General features: G+C 35.4%; 1 protein-coding gene across 2 annotated transcripts in view; it reads left to right on the top strand.

Moving 5' to 3' along the window:
- prdm5.L (PR domain 5 L homeolog) overlaps window positions 1-19,088 on the top strand; it is a 75,321-nt gene that overhangs the window by 24,343 nt on the left and 31,890 nt on the right. The window contains exons 9-11 of one of the 2 annotated variants that reach the window (XM_018251694.2): window positions 5,933-6,017; window positions 8,481-8,638; window positions 16,458-16,551. In XM_018251694.2, coding sequence (XP_018107183.1) covers window positions 5,933-6,017; window positions 8,481-8,638; window positions 16,458-16,551 — 337 coding nt within the window. The remainder of the gene's footprint in view (window positions 1-5,932; window positions 6,018-8,480; window positions 8,639-16,457; window positions 16,552-19,088) is intronic. The other variant, XM_018251698.2, reaches the window with a different exon arrangement.

Raw genomic sequence — 19,088 nt, 5'->3', positions numbered from 1 at the left:
ACAAATCGTGCATTAGGAATACAAATATCCTTTAGGGATTGCTGTCATTTAAACAGAACCATAAGTACATCCCATTGTTGTCCATCAATTGGAACCCATAGCATAAAAAACCTAATGAGATTACCACCGGTGTGGTTTTGTGATGTTAAAGTCTTATGTGTACGATATTCATTATAAGTCAAAAAAAAATGTTCTCCTATTTCAGTTCCATTTTTTCCCCAAGATTTCAGATTTTTATGTGATTAACAGGCAGATACGTTTTTCTCATTGGATCGTTTCAAAGTGCTGCTTTCTTTTCATATTTGCCAGTATTGACTTCTCCCAAATGACCCACAAAAATCTTTATGCCATTTCACTTCTCCTCGGGCCTCAGATTCACACACTCATGAGACTAAAGTCCACGTCCATTTATATAACAGAGTTGACACATTTTACCATAGTGCTTTTATCAGCATTCATTGGCTTCTTCTAGGTTATTAAAGTTACCCCTATTTTTCATTCTTAATATCATTTATAACAGTACATTAATGTACAGTTCTATGTGTATTTTGGCCTGCTTTGATGACATGTCTGTATGTCTATAGTGCCCTCGTAATATTATGACGCCACAAAATAATCTCTAGCACTTGACTTTATCTCCTCAGTGGAACTACAAAAAAGCATTTGCTTCCTGTACTGTTTACTGTAATACTTTTCTAGTTGACCTTTCATTGACCAAACCATAAATTCTACTCTATTTTCCTCCACAATTCAAATAAAAATGTTTATATTCATCTTCAAAGCCCTCAATTACTCTGCATCTTCCTGTATCCCTCTTCTAGTCTCCAGTAAGCTACCCAATCCTACTCTTCAATTTGCCAGACACACCACTATCCTTCTGTATTACCACCTTATATATTTGATCATAATCCATCCCCTGCAGTTGCATGTATTTTGAGAAATATTATATTTTTAAATATATAATTAAAAAAAAAAGTGGTGGCATGCAAGGTTAGTTTTATGATAAGGCAATGAGTGTAGTTGCCCTGGGTGCCAACATCGGAGGGACCACTTGGTGGGGGGAATTACAGACCAGGAAATTATAGATTTGTGAAGTGTTTGTATGTAAACTTTTTTACTTAATTAATCTATATTATGTGTATCTACACATAATCTAGGGAAGCTGGAACTTGTTCAATAATAGTAAATTTGCAAATAGTAGGTGTACAAGCAAGCATTAATCCAGGCTGCTGATAACACCATAATTTTGGGGTCTTTTAATGTTGAAATTTTCAGTCCTTTTTGAGACTTACATAAGCATAATCAAAAGAGATACCCAAGAAAATAATGGTTAAAGTATGTTTGTGAATTGCATGCATTCTTTAGTGGCATGTCTATGAATGATGTGGCACACAAATATGCAGACAAGTATATAACAATTCTGACTACAAGAAAATGCAAACATTGTTTACTTCTAGAGTAAAATCTTAATTGCTGCATTAATAATATCATTATTCTTACTTGTTAAGATGGCTCTAAACCTTTTCTTGGTCCTAGCCGCCTTGAAATATTAAATATATTCCCTCAGACTTTATATATAACAGGGCTGTGGAGTCGGTACATACATCTTTTGACTCAACTCCTCATTTTAAGGTACCTCAAACTTAAATGAACATTTTCACCAAAAATTTAAAGTGTATCAAAGTAAAGTAAAACTGGTGTTTTCTTCAGAAAGACTACTATAGTTTAAAAACTGCTGTGTAGCCATGAGGGCAGCGATTCAAGCTGGAAAAAAGACACAGGTTACATAGCAGATAACAGATAAAACTCTGTTGTATTGGACAGGGCTTATGTAACCTGTGCATTTTCACCTTTTTTTTCCAGCTTTGGAATGGCTGCCCCCATGGCTACACAGCAGCTTATTTATATAAACTATAGTACTCTTTCTGAAGCAAACACATGGCTTTTACCAGTGCATGCTAACAGTGTATTATATGTTAATTATTATAACATATATTATAATATATTATTATAACATATATATTAACATTATTATATGTTAATTATTTTTTGGTTTTACTGATCCTTTAATATACAAAAGTATTTTCCATGTTGATTGAAAGAAGTTAAGTACACAACATACTAGGCATTTTATCACTGGCAAAGCTGAAAAAAATACAGTATAAACCACATCCTTTGGTAATTTGAAATCAATATCAAAGTTAAACTGCATAAACCAAAAACAATTGGAAAACCTAAAAGCACATATATTTGAACCTGACATATAGCTGTAGAACAACTGTTAAATGCAATCCAAAATTAACTAAAATATTGTTCATAGAAACAGAATTGCTTTTTGCGATATACTCCTTCATAGAAGCTCTTAAATCTGATTTGATTATTTTCAGCACTTGTATTTAAAGTTATTAGGAGTCAGAGTCGGTACATTTTTGGCGACTCCGACTCCAGATACCCAAAATTGTTATTCCACGGGACAGATTTACCAAAGGGCGAAGTGGCTAACGCTAGCGTCAATTCGCTAGAGTTACCGCCCGCAGGGACATCTCCAATTTAACGAACGCAGGTGCCAATTCGCTAGCAAAAGAGACAGGCGCTAGTGATCGTTTGCACTCTATCGCCAGGCGAATGGACGTTACTCAGCAAATTCACTAAAATGCCGATTTTACTGAACATTACCTCATTCACCAGATTTGCCTTCGCCAGCTCAGACCAGGCAAAATGGAATGGAGTACATTGATCTTCTTCAATCTTCTGTCACTTAAATCATATTCTGTATGTGGAAAATGCATCAAATGCATTTTTATGAAAGCAGCTCTTGCATTTTGCATTTATTCTTCATGAAGTAAAATCCTAGCAGTAGGATCGTTCCATAGATTAATTACTGTCCTGCCTTTCTTTAAGTCTAACTATAATATCGAAGGATTTTTTTTGTAAAATCGTACGATCCGAAGTACGATCTGAAAAGTCCTTCGACTTCGAATGTTGGACTAGCCTATTCAACGGTCGAATTTCGAAGTTTTTTTCACTTCGACTTTCGACCCTTGATAAATCTGCCCCCTAAAGTGCAAAAAAATTGTTGCAATCTGACTTTTCTTGGCACTTTGTGCAATACCTTTCACGCTTTTTAAATTGCCTGCAACTGCCACCATAAAAACATCAATGTTAGTTATTCACACTAAATGCATTTTTTATCCACAAAAGGTGCAGAGCCCAGCCAGATGGAGAGGCAGAAATGCTATCTGTATGATCAACATGCAAGCAGCACATGCTGCTATTGCTTTTCTGCCTGGCGACATAGTAAATGACTCCTATAATTTAGCGTTGTGTTTTTATTAGTGCTTTGCCTGCCCAAACTAGAATATAAAATGGACAACACACATGGAGGACCATTTATCAACATTTTAGAGGCTTTTGAAACCACTAATTAACTCATTTTATCTAAAACCACAAATGCCATGATAAAATTGTAAAAAAATAGGAATTTGAATGTTAGTTACTATGTTAGTTACTAGGCCCTTATGTGTAACTTCTATGTTCTAACTTTCTGAGATCTTATAGTCCAAAACCATGCTGGCTGTTTAATTTGCTTCGTATTACATTGAACCTGATATAATTGCATTAATGTAAATCCATATAATTGTATTAATGAAATCCCTTTGTAAGATCTAGTTGGCCAGGAACGAATGAGTAAAGCTTTCTTTGAAAGTATTTAAGTACTAATCACATAAATTATAAAAATTATTACCGGTATATTTTTGCTTTTTCAATTAAAGCTTTTGCAATTAAATTTCTTATAATATACACCACTGTCACTAGTTTTAATACAGTGTACGTAGTACTTTTTTCTTTGTTGTTCTGCCATTGTTGATATATTCTACATTAAATAAAAAACAAATACTACAAATGCTTTTAGGAAGGAACTAGCTGCATTACTAGAATGACGAAGTTTGTAAATTCGGCAGGGCCGTTTCTCCGCATCTCCTTTTTTCCCACCTCCAGCCCCTCAACAGACACAGTGTCGGATTTTTTCTTTTCAAAGCAGGTAGGACTTTGCGCATTGTTTGAAGATGCACCCAATCCTATTGGCTTCGGCAAAACAGCGCTAATGGAAATGGAGAGGAGGGGGCTTCTAATTATTTTGTTTCCCCTGATGGCTTACTTTTTTGCCCACCAAACACTTTTTTTCTGGGGAGAACACTGGGCGGGCTTACTTCCAAATTATATAAGGATGAGTTTTCACAGTGGAAGCCCGATTGCCTAAGCACAAATTGATCTTCAATATGGTTTCTGTGTTGGTGTGCTACCTAAAAGCAGCACCTTTGAACAAGAACTCCCCTCTATGCGTGCATATCCTAGTATGCATATTTTATTATTAAGTATACCAGCTGTTCAGAAATAGGTCTTCGATAAGCACTCTTTTCTCAAGGGTTTCAGGCAGTGAAAAACATCTATCGTCATGAGTGGATTATGTTGCACTCACTCTTAACATCGATCACAAGAGCTTGAAGGAGAAGATTTTTTTCTTTTAGTGAGGGTGATGGCAGTTTTCTCCCCCTAAATGAATACTATGGTAAATCAATTTGTTGATAGCTCTAATTAATAATATTTTCATCAAGTTTTAAAGTGTAATAAATTAGTATTTATGCTTTATATTTTAATGGGTGTTTGTCTTTTTGGCAACTGTTTTGTTTCTAACAAATGGACTAATCAAATGTTATACACTTGCTTAAAAGGGGGTTTTCACCATTGAGTTAACTTTTAGTATGATGTAGAGAGTAATGTTCTGCGACAATTTGCAATTGATTTTGATTTTTTATTAGTTGTAGTGTAGTAATTTGCAATTGATCTTCGTTTTTTATTATTTGTAGTTTTTTTTTAATGAGTTCACTTTTTGTTCATCTGCTCTCCAGTTTGTAGTTTCAGCAACTATCTGACTGATATATGAATAGGACCTTAATATAAACACAAGTTTTCACAATAAAAGTGTAGCCTCACAGAGCAATACTGTTTTGACTGAGAAACAATTTTAATTTTTTATTATTTGTGGTTTTATTTTGAGTTATTTAGCTTTTTATTTAGCAGCTCTCCAGTTTGCAGTTTCAGCAATGTGGTTGCTATGGGCCAAATTACCCTAGCAAGCATGCATTGACTGGAATACGAACAGGAGAGGGCGTGGATAGAAAGATGAGTAATAAAAAGTAGTAATAACAATACATTTGTAGCCTCCGGGTAAGGCACACACTGCTATTTTGGGAGATTAGTCACCCGGCGACAAATCGCTTCTTCTTTGGACGACTAATCTCCCCAAAATGCCTTCCCGCCTGCTAGAATGTAAATCGCCAGGGCGGGGTGGCAGTTGGATCGCTTTGGCTTTCCGAAGTCACCAGAAGTTTCCTCGTGAGGCAACTTCAGGTGACTTCGGAAAACAAATCGATTCGAGTGCTATCCAGCCGTCGATATAGATTCTAGCCGGCGGGAAGGCTTTTCGGGAGATTAGTCGCTTGAAGAAGAGGCGATTAGTAGCCAGGCGACTAAATGTACCAAAATCTTCGTGTCTGTCTCTGCCCTTACAGAGCATTTGGTCAGTCACCCCCATTTGAAAGTTGGAAAGAGTCAGAAGAAGAAAGCAATATCTTTACGGTAAGACTTTAAAAAGTTGCTTATAATCACCATTCTATAACATACTAAAAGTTAAGTTAAAGGTGGGACCTCCCCTTTAATTGTGACAATGTAAATTCACCATGTAAATCCACTAGACATTCCCTTCTGTTTATAACTGCTATATATTACAAATATTATGTTATGTGTGTACATGAAAATTTATGATGACATCTATTAAAAAGCAGACAAAACTCATCTATTAATACTGAGAAAATTAGGGCAGCAAAATAAGTCACATATTTAATTACTGTTAAAAACACTCATTTTACAGGTTCATGAGATCTATGAGTGTCAGGATTGTGACAAGAAATTTATCTCAGCTAACCAGCTTAGACGGCATATGATTACCCACTCAGGTAACAGTGTGACATGTACCTGCATGCCCAGTTTCATAGATTAGTTACAAGACTAACTCTGGAGACTTTGTTGCATGGAATAAATGATAGAAGCTAAGATAGTTTACACAATGTAATTCTTTTTTATTAATGCCTTTTTTTTTTTTTTTTTTTTTTTAAAAAAATCAGTTAGAACTTTGTTACATTTGTTACAAAGATTATTTGGCTAATTTTTGAACATAGTTGATACATTTCAAGTGCAGTTGCATGTAGCAACTAATCAGATATTTGCTTTCATTTTCTAACTACTTGTTAACTATTGCAATTGACTAGAGTTCTGGATGCCACTTTAGATTATGAGCATGCTAATTAGGCAATCCAATAGCGCGGATTCTGTTTTTTATCAGGTGTTCATCTGCCATTCATTCCAATGGAAATGTGCTACCTTAAAACTTCTTTGTACATATTGCAATTGCTTTGTTTTGCCATTTTGCTTAAGACCAGGACAAGGCATTCTTGACTGAATATAATGAAAATCATAAAAACAATATATAGTTTACAGATGCAGCCAATTAAAAATGTCAGTCTCTTAGATAATTTCTTGCCGACCCCTTCACAGTCTCTCAACTGTATGTAAGTCCAAAATCAAGCATATATATATTCCCAAGGGGATATGTATAAGAAGAGATCAGCGCCTGTGGCAACAGAAATTAAAAACAAGCATAGCGTAATACGTTCAAAATATGTAATGTCACCCCGTGCATACACTGGATATTAAACACGTGTTTTCTCCCCTTTTCCCTTCAGATGACTGTTAATGGGGGGGGGTGGTGAGGTAGCAATAAAGGTGATAGGAAGGTGATGACTTTCCTGCGAATCAAAAAAATATATTCCAGGAGTGAAGCGCCTCCACCTTCTATAGAAATGCCTACTTACAAACCACTGCCGTGGTGTTATGCATATAACGAAAAGCTCTTTCTGGTCCCTCCTTCGGGTTACGACGTTCCTTCCAGGTCTCAGGCCAGAGATAAAACCAGTGATAGTGTAATACCGTTTTTTATTAAAAACAAATTAAAATCAATTAAAAAATTTACACTCACATTTACCCTAGCGGGTTTTTGTGCATTCAGTCCAATAAAAAGTCCATATGGGGTCGCGAGGGGTAGTTCTGTTTACTCACTCCAGACTCCCTCGTGGTGCCTTGCTTCTGGGCCTTGGTGTCCCCCAAACTGTACACCAAGGCCCAGAAGCAAGGCACCACGAGGGAGTCTGGAGTGAGTAAACAGAACTACCCCTCGCGACCCCATATGGACTTTTTATTGGACTGAATGCGCAAAAACCCGCTAGGGTAAATATGAGTGTAAATTTTTTAATAAAAAACGGTATTACACTATCACTGGTTTTATCTCTGGCCTGAGACCTGGAAGGAACGTCGTAACCCGAAGGAGGGACCAGAAAGAGCTTTTCGTTATATGCATAACACCACGGCAGTGGTTTGTAAGTAGGCATTTCTATAGAAGGTGGAGGCGCTTCACTCCTGGAATATATTTTTTTGATTCGCAGGAAAGTCATCACCTTCCTATCACCTTTATTGCTACCTCACCACTCATTAACAGTCATCTGAAGGGAAAAGGGGAGAAAACACGTGTTTAATATCCAGTGTATGCACGGGGTGACATTACATATTTTGAACGTATTACGCTATGCTTGTTTTTAATTTCTGTTGCCACAGGCGCTGATCTCTTCTTATACATATCCCCTTGGGAATATATATATGCTTGATAATGAAAATCATGTATGAACAGCCTCATCTTTGTTATTACATAACATTTAAATTCCATACAGTACATTTTAAGATTTGCTTGAAGGTGGCATTTTTGGATTTTTGCTGGCAAATACAAAAGTTATTCACATTGCACTTAATATTTATATAGTTTTAGGAACAAACAAATTAAATATGCACATTTCTTTTTTATCTAAACAATAAGTATGTATAGATATACATATACATATCCAAACAGAATTATCTAAACAGAATAAGTATGTATAGATATACACTTAAGCTATGCTTTTTAGGAGCATCTTAGATCTCTCTTTTCAAAGCAGCAAGATTTTTAGTGCCAATTTATTTGTTGTTGTTTTTAAAAACAACTTAGTTCTGTTTACTGAATATAACTTAATAACCTCAAACTGTTTGATCTTGCAGCAAACCTTCTGCAGTAATTCTAGTTCTTCTAGTAATTCTAGTAATTCAACTAGTTAATAAAGCATAATTTGGAAACATTTTTGTGAAGAATGTGGCAATGTCTTCATACACAAATACACTTTTATAAAGTGAAGGGCAACAGACATTTTTGTAATTGGCTGAATCTTACTTGGACTGACATAAATGCAACATTCTCTACGGAGATGACTGTTTGCCTTTCATCTTCTACCTCACAAAAAATGAACAGCAGATTAAATGTCCCCAATCATTTTCTGCAGAAAAGCGCCCCTACACATGTGAGGTTTGCTGTAAGTCCTTCAAACGACTTGATCAAGTGACCGCACATAAAATTATTCACAGCGAAGACAAACCTTATCAGTGCAAGCTCTGTGGAAAAGGATTTGCCCACAGAAATGTTTACAAGAATCACAAGAAGGTAAAGAACAATTGTCGTTATTTACTGAACTTTTATAATATTGTGATTTTCTTTTTATTGTTTTTTTACTCCAAAAAACTATAGTTTTTTATTGAGATTTTATAGTTCTATACAGCAATATCATTTAACAAAGGGCATTGTCATATTGGCAATCTCTATGGATATAGGGGATATTCTGCAAGTTCTAGCAAAAAAAATATGCATTCATATTTGCATGGGAAGATGTTTCTCATTTGCTACCCAAGTTCCTGACAGTCAGTACCAAAACGTATTAATGTGTCAAATCATCAGTAGGTATTGCATATGTATTTACTTAATTTTCTGTTCAGTGGGCAGTTAGAGCTCAGAGTTTAAGGATTTGGGCAAGACTTTTCTAGCAGGTTAAAGGAGAGCTAAAGCGTAACTAAAGAAGTTGTTACAAATGTTATACATTATGTTTTGTGCTTCTGTACCATCCCAAGGCAACCACGATCCTTTAGCAGTAAAGATCGGTGTCTCCAAAGATGCCCCAGTAGCTCCCCATCTTCTTTTCTGCTGATTCACTACTACATGGCAGCACAGAAACCAGTGCAATTAGCATCAGCATTTAAAAATCAGCCTTGTAGCATCAGCTTATATTACAGATAAACCTCATTTTCTGCTGGATAATTTGTGACAACCCCTAAGTTTAGCTTTTCAACAGCTGCTCAGAGCCCACTGAGCATGTGAGTGTCACAGACACTTTCCAAGATGGTGACCCCCTGTGATAAGTTTGAAGTCCTGGATCAATGCTGCTATTGACAAGCTGAAATAAGTCTGATGCAATAAGGTTATTATATAAAATATGCCATTTTTACCCTTATTAATTTTTAGGGTTTAGTTCTCCTTTAAAGATCTTAGTCAATCTGAAGTCATCTTCTTAACAAATTCATTTTTCTTAAAAGTTTTGCTCTCAGGGAACCCACTTTAACATCATTTTAATGACCGTGTTCTGAAGAAATTTAACTCTATTAATGGTGATCATGGACCCGCTGTTTTTGGGCCCCCAGCCATAGATAAAGAATCCTTGCACTAGGTAAATTACCGATGCTTAGTAAATTGATCCATATAGAGATTTGGTATTTTCCCCAGGTGAAATAAATACATTTTGTTAAGTAACTGGTAGTGAAAATTACTCCTGGGTCTTAGATTGCATATCTGGTGTTTGCCAGGACAACACTATTATTACATCAGAATTAATAGCAGGTATGTATTCAATTCACAGAAACAGTTGCATTTGGGTATCAAGGATTCAGAGGAGTATTAGAACTCAGGACAACAAATGCTCAAAGCACATGCTGGTGAATTGACACACATATATGTACTAATAAATGTGCCAATTCATAAAATGTGTTCCTGCTGCCAGGAAGTTTTTCAGAATGTTTATTTGCAACACCATATGGCAATATTGTAAACATCTGGTTTTAGGGTCTTTGACAACTATGTTGAGAATGCTCTGGAAGAGATAATGGAATCACTGCCATGAAGCAAGGCAGAGCTGCTGTCTTGTGAGATAAAGAAAGGAGACAGTACTTTGATTACACTTCCCTATGCAAGCACAAAAGTGTGAAACTTTAATTTCCCTCAGAACTGTTCTACCTTAATCCACATTTTTTACAAGAACAAACTTTATTTTTTGTGTGTCCCTTTTACTCCTTGTATTATTTTGTAGACTGAAATAATCTGAGCAATCTGCATTTGGTCTTCAATAAGAGCAAAAAGTGTTTTTAAAAAATAGTGAAAGAAGATGAACTGTATATTATCTTGGAATACCAATATCTGAGAATTCAAACTTATCCTTAAACGTATTTTTAAAGTAAACGCTCACATTAATATCATGTGATATATTTGATTATAAACTGGCCCTGCAACTTATTCTTCTTAATAATAGAAGTGGTCGTAATTAGTAACATGATGAAATTCGGGTTGTTCTACCTAATATTAAAAATAACAAAATTATATTGTAAGACCTACAGGGCAGGGACCTATTTTCCTCCTTAGTCTCATTTGTAATGTTTCTCTACCCTGTATGTAAAATTATATAGCTTTGCATACAATATTGTGCTATAAATATATGTACATACATTTATTCAGTAACTAAGTATAAAATGTAGGGATTTTTAGCATATGCACAAGGATATTGTGGTGCTGTAACCAATTTCAATTGCAGTCACGGTTCTTTGATCAACTCCCTATTGTGTAATGGTGCATCTCTGCAATCAGGATTAGCAAAGTAAAATATATACTGTATATACTGAATATGAACCAAAATAGTTGGGATTCTTTTTTGGAAGGCAGGATATTAAAAGTTTATAGTCAGGAATATCCAGCTTCTGTCTAGAAAGTCAGAAAGGAATTGCTTCCATTTGAGGTACTTTATTTATTTCCCTAAATTCTTCTGGGTGCACCAAAGTATTTGATCTGAATAACCCATAGCAACCAATCAGCACATAGCATTTAATGATCACCTGTTTAAATGCAAACATCTTATTGGTTGCTATGGGTTACTGCTCCTGGGCAAACTTACGGGCAAATTCACTAAGATGCGAAGTTGCGCCAGGCGCAACTTCGCCGCACTTCTCCAGGCGTAGTTTCGCCAGCGCTCCGCAAATTCTCTAAAATCCAAAGTTGCGCTCAGGGGTAGCGTAAGGTTGCGAAGTTGCGCTAGCGTTGATTCGCTATGTAAAGCGAAGTTACACTAGCGAAGGCTAATTTGCATACGGCGCGAAATTCAAATTTCAATGGAGGAATACGTATCAGCACTACAAATGCCTAGAAAACCTTCAAACCAGCAAATAAAAATTTTATTTTGCCCTACACATGTGCCCACTGTCTAGGTAAGTTGCCATGAGTCAGGAAATGTAGGGGGGAAGGAAGGGAGCCCCAAAAAAAATTTCAATCTTTTTCAGCCTATCACCCATCATGTATATAACACGCCAGCGTTTTTTGGGACTAAGAAAAAATTTTGACTTTTTTTTAAACAATCCCTATCTACTCTATTGCGCTTCGCCAGGTCTGAGGTGGCGAAGGAAGTCTAGCGTTAAAGGTAGCGTTCAGTACACTGCACAAGTTAGTGAATTAGCGTAGTTACGTCGCTAGCGAAAATTCGCCTGGCGTAAGGGTGCGAAGTAACACTAGCGAAACTACGCCAGCATTCGTGCAGTAACGAAAATGCCAAACGCTAGCGAATTAACGCTAGCGTTCGGCGCTTAGTGAATTTGCCCCTTAGTGTCTTATATTACATATGGGGGTTTGTCTTTTACTACAGATAAGTAACGTTAAAGGTAAGTTAAAGTTAAACGTTCTGCATACAGAATTTATATAAATTATAGAATATAGTGATTTCCTTCTCTATCTGCTCGCTCTTTATCTCACGCTATTTTAACAGCCTGAGATATGTACCTGGACAAACATACTGTAGACCTATTTTTTTTTTTGTGGTAAACTAAATTATTATGCTTTCAGTTTAAATTAAGTTTAATTTGTACAGATTTTTAAACTATGTACAGACAATATGTATACATGCTACATTGGAAGTGATGCATCCTGTTCAACATCCAATAAAGAAGCCTATGTAAATTTGGAAGCTCAATTCAGTGTCATTATAGGTATGGCCATCTATGGACAAATCTACGGATTTGACTAATAAAATAAAGTATGCATATTTATTTTATTTAGGGTACAAAGCAATTTAACAAGTTTGATTACTTTCATTTGCAGGTAGAAATCCCTAATCTTTCACATAACCTGTACAGAGACAGATGCCAAATAAGAGATATCTTAAATGTATGTAAAAGTATACATTAAAAAATCAGTACATAATGCTTCTTTATCTATGTGATCATAAACCTTAAGATTTCTTTTAAGGTTTTCAGATTTAGTGAAAAAAAAATTAAAAACAAAAAACTGGTGGTAATATAGTCAAATAATTTAACACAGAATATCTCATTGTATTTACATTAAGACATTTGCAGTTGTGATGCCTAATATTTTAATGGCACAATCTAAATCCTTTTATTCATTCCCATAAACGTTTCTTTGATCCAAACATCTCTTTGTCTTTGTTCCCACACACATTATACCTTTTTCACTCCCCCTTTCCCACCCTTTATAATCCATAACTTCCCATGCTGTATGTTAAGTGGACCGTTTAATGGGGTCAGTGCAGCCAAGTGCTTATGGCTGATGATAATTGTTTTCTTGTGTAGCCTTTACGTCTCTATCTGTCTACTGGCTTGTGCACAGTCTGCTTGTTCTACATCCAACAGCTGTGCAAATGGACAGCAAAAATGATGTGGGTAGTTTCCCTCCTTGGTATGTGAAACATTGCCTGTATGCCTTTCATTTTGGATCATTCTGTATTCCATATGGGAAACAAATATAGGATTGTTGCTTCATTTCTTATAGTTAGTCATTAATCATTTGCCTGTAAGCATTATTTGTAAGGCAGAAAACATGTGTCAGCTAGCTGAATATCTATACATATATGCACTATAGGCAAAGTAACAAAAATCTCTTTAGAAAGGTTAGGTCTGGATATATTTGCATCAATAAGATTGGACTACATCCAAGAATAGGCCATTCTTTCAAAGGAAATTATAGTTTATATTCATTTGTGGAAAGTACAATGACTGCATTGAGCGAAGAAGGATTCACAATGTGTTGTGATTATTTTGGAAACAGTAATCATTTAATTATCAGCAGGTTTGGTTTATTCATAGTTTATTTTTTAAAACTTGACAAAAATGAAGAGGAAGGGTCTGTCACAGATGGATATTTAATCTTGATTTATTTAAATATAAACAGCAGTCTGCAGTATGAATATGCAAAGAACAAAACTACTTCCCCAAGAAAAAGCATACTGTAAAACATTCCTGTCAGGATTTCTTGCAGTCTATTGGTTCTGAGATGCCAGACTCAACTGGCACAGCAGTGAGGCGCTTTTTTTCTTTCTAAACCCCGTAACACATCATGTGTTAAAGATATCCTGCAATCTCTGGTTGTCTAGTTCAATCGTTTCCTCTAATTTGTTTAGACAAACAACACAAGGTTCCAGTGCCTATTAATGCATTATATTATTCAGATTGAACACTGTTTTGGGCATTTCCGGTATAATCATTCACACTGGTGTGTTTTAGTATCGAAATATACACGCTGTTGCTCGTGACACTTGCTGTACTTATTGCTCTGAGTTTTCAATTTGAACTCCCCAGAGCTCCTGCTATCCAAAGAAACTCATACAGCTGTAGAGACCACATATATAGTTATTTTTTTAAATTCTAGTGCAAAAATCTGGCTCTTGTTTTCCTGTTATTCTGCAAAGTGATCCATCTGATCTGTACTGTGGCATTTCAGCTGTATTTGTGCAATTTAGCCATCAACATGTGCTTTACTATTGCATGTATATTTGTTACAGTATATGCCTCACTAGACCCATGTATAGCCATCTTAAAGGAACAGTTCAGTGTAAAAATAAAAATTGGGTAAATAGTCTATGCAAAATAAAAAATGTTTCTAATATAGTTAGTTAGCCAAAAATGTAAACTATGAAGGCTGGAGAGAGCGGATGTCTAACATAATAGCCAGAACACTACTTCCTGCTTTTCAGCTCTCTAACTCTGAGTAAGTCAGCAACTTTAAGGGGGGCCACATGAGACAACTTTTCAGCGAGTTTGCAATTGATCCTTAGCATTCAGCTCAGATTCAAAAGCAACAGTTATGACCCATGTGCCGCCCCACCCTCGAGTCACTGATGGACGGTTACTGCCTGGAAACCAAGATAGCTGCAAAGCAGGAAGTAATGTTCTGGCTATTATTTTTAGACATCCAGTCACTCCAGCCTTTATACATTACATTTTTGGCTAACTATTTTTGAAACTTTTTTTTTTTTTGCACGGCCTATCTATTTACCCACTTTTTATTTTTATACTGAACTGTTCATCTAGTCTTGCTGTACCATGATGGCCAAGGATCCAGCAATGAAGATATAATATGGCATGGTATAGGTCCATAAAAGCAATTTATTAGTTTTCCTCTGCAGAATGAAGAATGCATACTACAGTATTTAACTATATTTAGAGAAAAAGTTTAAAATGATTAACTAAAGTATTAATTATGTTGTTATAAAAACCTTATTACATTATTTTGTTTAAATCTCCAGTTCTGTAACCTATTCTAGTTGCACTTGTTTCTAAGATTTGTATGATTTCTGTTTGTCAGTTAATGCAACCTGTTCCTTTGTGGAATACCTCTTTTCTGACATGTATCCCACTGGATCCTACTCATTTATTTTTTCCAAAGCTGTTGTATTGGCCATTTATATTTTTATATAGAAAGACAGGCTTTAGCTCATTGGATGAAAATTGTTTTTTTTTCCCAATTTGTGTTTTGTTTTAAAAGGGAAATAAAGAACTACAAGTCCTGTTCTATACACCCCTACATTTTATAATAAACTGATAACTAATTTTTTGTCTGGTGTTAACATGTTGAAATTTTTGTCTGGTGTTAACATGTTGAACTTCTTAGAATTAAATCTTTGGACTTATTTATCAAGAGGAAAGTTGCAACTCGTAGCAACTATTCATTGATTAGCTTTTTCACCCAGCTGCAAGAAGAACAATGAAAGGAAGTTATTGATTGGTTGCCATATATTACTGGCATCCCATATGTTCTGTTTAATTTTCTGTTCGTTGTTTTATATACACTTTTTCTAATGCCGGCACTAAATATATCTGGTTTTCACAAAATCGAGCTGTATCATTAGTAGTACGATACAAGCATTTGTTACCTTAAAATATGCCAGTACTTGCTTTCAGGCAATACATTTTAATTTGTGGCAAATTTCAGTGCATCACATCGATGTTTTATGGAAGGCATGTGCAGAGGCATTTTAATCATTAACCCTCAAAATCTTGCAGTGTAAGTCAGTAAAAATGGGCTAAATGAGATCTCAAAAGGTTTGTTATAATGATAAAAATTCAGTCCTAGAGCATGATGGAAATGCTGCTTTTTGAGAGAAAGAAGGAGCCTTCCCCAGCTTTGTGCCTTTATTAGCCCCCTTTTATGTAAATGAGGCTTCAGCTGTCTGCACTGACAAACACTGGGTTTTGTTAAAAAAAAAAAAATTCAAATACCCACCCAAATATTTACAATGACAGCAAAACTCTGTTTTTGCTATGTATGCGTGATACAATGTGTAGAAGTGTACTAATACTTATATAATACTAGAAGTATTTCTAGTAAATACTGTTTCCCAGAATAATAATTGATTTCAGAGGTCTTGTTGTTTTATTAGTATAGGGAAATTACCGTATAACCGTTCTTCCTTTACTTTTATATATATAGATAAAGGGCAATCAGTAAGCAAAGCTTCTTAGTAAACAATGAGGCACTAAACACATCAAAGTCTTTCTGCCTTTTTTAAATAAATAAAATAAAGCACAGGAAATGTTGGACATGTATGCATCCTAATTGCTGCAATTAGAGTGGTCTGTTTTAATTCTCCTTAGCTATTGTATTTTTTTCCTTGGAGTAGTGATCTGCATTTAAACTACTGCCAGTACAGCCTTTTTTTCCCTCACGTTTTTAACAGTGGATGAGGACAAGAGTCTTAGAATTTCTGTAACATCAAGAGAGCATGTTTGACTGCACTAGATGAAGCAGAATGCATACGTCTTCTCTCAGTAAATCACAATATAATTTTCTTTAGCTCAGTTAAAGTCTCAATATAAGCTAAAGTATAATTACTGTAAATCCTTTTAACCCGACAGTCCTTTGCCCTGATGTTTTTTGCCCTGCACAGACTCATTCTGAAGAAAGACCATTCCAGTGTGAGGAATGTAAGGCTTTGTTCCGCACACCATTCTCACTGCAGAGACACCTGCTAATACATAACAGTAAGTGCTAATTTGAGGACCAAAGGATCCATTTGCATGCGTAAATTTCCTATTCATTCAGGAATTGCTTTAGTGACTTGCACAAATTGATTGATTGCAGTACTGAATAAAATACAATGCTAGCAATTTTAAGATTGTGACAATTACGTTTTACTCAATTTAATTACTAGAAAGTTTGTTTGAATACAGAAGTGGGGCGTTTGAATTCCATTAATACTCGACATGTTTATATGAGATATATGACTATGAAAACAGCATAAATTTACCTGGGCGCAACTTAAGTGATCTTTCATGAAAATAAATCCAGATTTTTTATCTCGTGTTATATATTGCATTGTTTTTCATGTGTCTTTTCATTGGAAGTGCTCTGAAGTTATATTCAAAAAAAATATATATAAAATATATAAATAAAATATAATCATCCCCTGGCATTTTACAATCTTAAAATGTGTTGCTATCCATAGGCTACATCTAGCCTATCAGAAAAAAAAAACAGCAACTGAATTAGGCATCACCTGAAATCGCTGTGTACAAAATTGCATATTTATCAAGTTGTATATTTAGTTACACCCTGTAAAAATACAGTGTAAAAGAAAGCAGCAGCTTGAAAATGCTATGGGGATATATGGGGTTCATCCATCACGCTTTTTCTAGTGACTTCTGCTGGAACTCGCTTACACTTGATTTTTTCCTATTGAAACCGCATGGTCTGAATTGGTGTAAAATAATGGCATTAAATGTGGCTTTGGGTGAAGTCAAATAAAACTCACACCTTGATAAATTCAACATTTATTTTACACAGCTTTTTACAATTTTTTTGGCATTAATCGTTTTAAACAGTATGATAAATAGGTATCTTACCATTTGTGACAACTAATGCTACAAGGGATTTGAGGAAAAAGTTTTGACAGAACTGTTTCTGCCCTTTGACTAGCAAGGGACAATAGGGGTTTTAAAAGCTTTTCTAATGTTTTTTCTTCTGATTTGGCAGAACAGCATATGAAACCGTGTGCAGCATTTACCTTATACTGTCACGTTCCTATGATTTTTATAGGAACGTGTAAGTATCGCTTTAGAGAGTTAGTTCAACTCTAAATTTACGTATTATGTAGACATTGGTTTTCTGAGACATTTGGAAATTGGTCTCCATTTTTATTTCTTTTTGTTTTTGTTTTTTAATTGCTTAGCCTTTTGTTCAGCAACCATTTGGGATTTCCAAAGTTATCTGGTTGCTAGGGTCCAATTTACACTAACAGCTAGGCAGGGATAAGGATGAGGGACTGTGAGATGAATAGGAGAGGGCCTGAACAGAAAGATCAGAAATAAGAGTAACAATAATAAAAGAATTGTAGTGGTTTGTGCTTTATAGAAACATATCATTTTAATAAAATCGTATGTCACATTCCACAAATGTCCATCCTAACCATTAACTTTGGCTAAACATTCCCTGCTGCTGATATCAAGTAGAATGAAGAATAATTGGCTTTGTGGAACGGGGCCCTCTAAGTTTACTGCACCTGTCCTTGGCCCACGTGTGATGTGTTTCTGTGAATGATTTAGTAAAAAATAGAAATCTCAAAGGTACATTCCTCTATTTACATACATTAATATGGTATGCTGCTATGAAACCACAGCAGATAACGTTAAACTTTTTTTTGCATTTTTTTCTGCATAACATATGTAAGAATCTCTCTGGATGTATCTTATTAGAAATTATGTTAGGAAAACTACAAAAACAAATGTATTAGTGTCAAGTATAGTATTGCAGCTCTAGTAAGGTCAAAGTCATGGTTTTGTTAAAATATGGCGTTCTGCCAGTAATGCCGCTTATTAATGGCAAACTATCAATAGAAAGTAAAACTTGTGAAACAACAGGGTATTATTCCTATTCCGCACAACTCTTAATATTTTCTAACCAGGTTCTAAATATATTTGTTAATAAACGTATATGTTAGCTTTACACTAAGTGCACTTTTATTTCGGAAAAGGAGCTCCAGGTAAAAACTGAATTCACTGGCGAATGGCACACCCAGTGAATTTGGCTTTTCTCATCCTTTAAAGTTGGTCATAAAGAGGCTGCTATTGCTTGCAAAATTGGCCACTCGGTTGAATCAGCAGTGTATCTATTGGGCTGGTATAAAATCCCTTTGCAAAATGCATCAAGATGGTATGTGACCCTTTTCTAATAGATAGGCACAGGTCCACTATGTGATTTCACTGTTGGCCTAGGTGCCCAACCACCAGAGTAACCTGTTTTGGCCTATCCTCTGGGTGGAAAATCTGAACAAATATTTTCTAGTGTATGGCCATCTTAAAGGAGAAGGAAAGCTAAAAAGGCAGTTTATTTATAATAGATTAGCCACAACAGTGCAAGCTATAACAGTGCAAGATATACCACCATTTTTATTCTTTTCATTATGCTTTTCCATACCTGTGTAAACCACTCTAGACACTGTCTGTTTGTTTAGGATAGTAGCTGCCATATTTGCTTGCTGTGACATCACTTTCTGCCTGAGTCTCTCCCTGCTCACTCATAG

The sequence above is a fragment of the Xenopus laevis genome, chromosome 1L, assembly GCF_017654675.1.
Source record: "Xenopus laevis strain J_2021 chromosome 1L, Xenopus_laevis_v10.1, whole genome shotgun sequence".
In the NCBI taxonomy this organism is placed as follows: domain Eukaryota; kingdom Metazoa; phylum Chordata; class Amphibia; order Anura; family Pipidae; genus Xenopus; species Xenopus laevis.
This window is presented reverse-complemented; position numbering and strand designations above follow the sequence as displayed.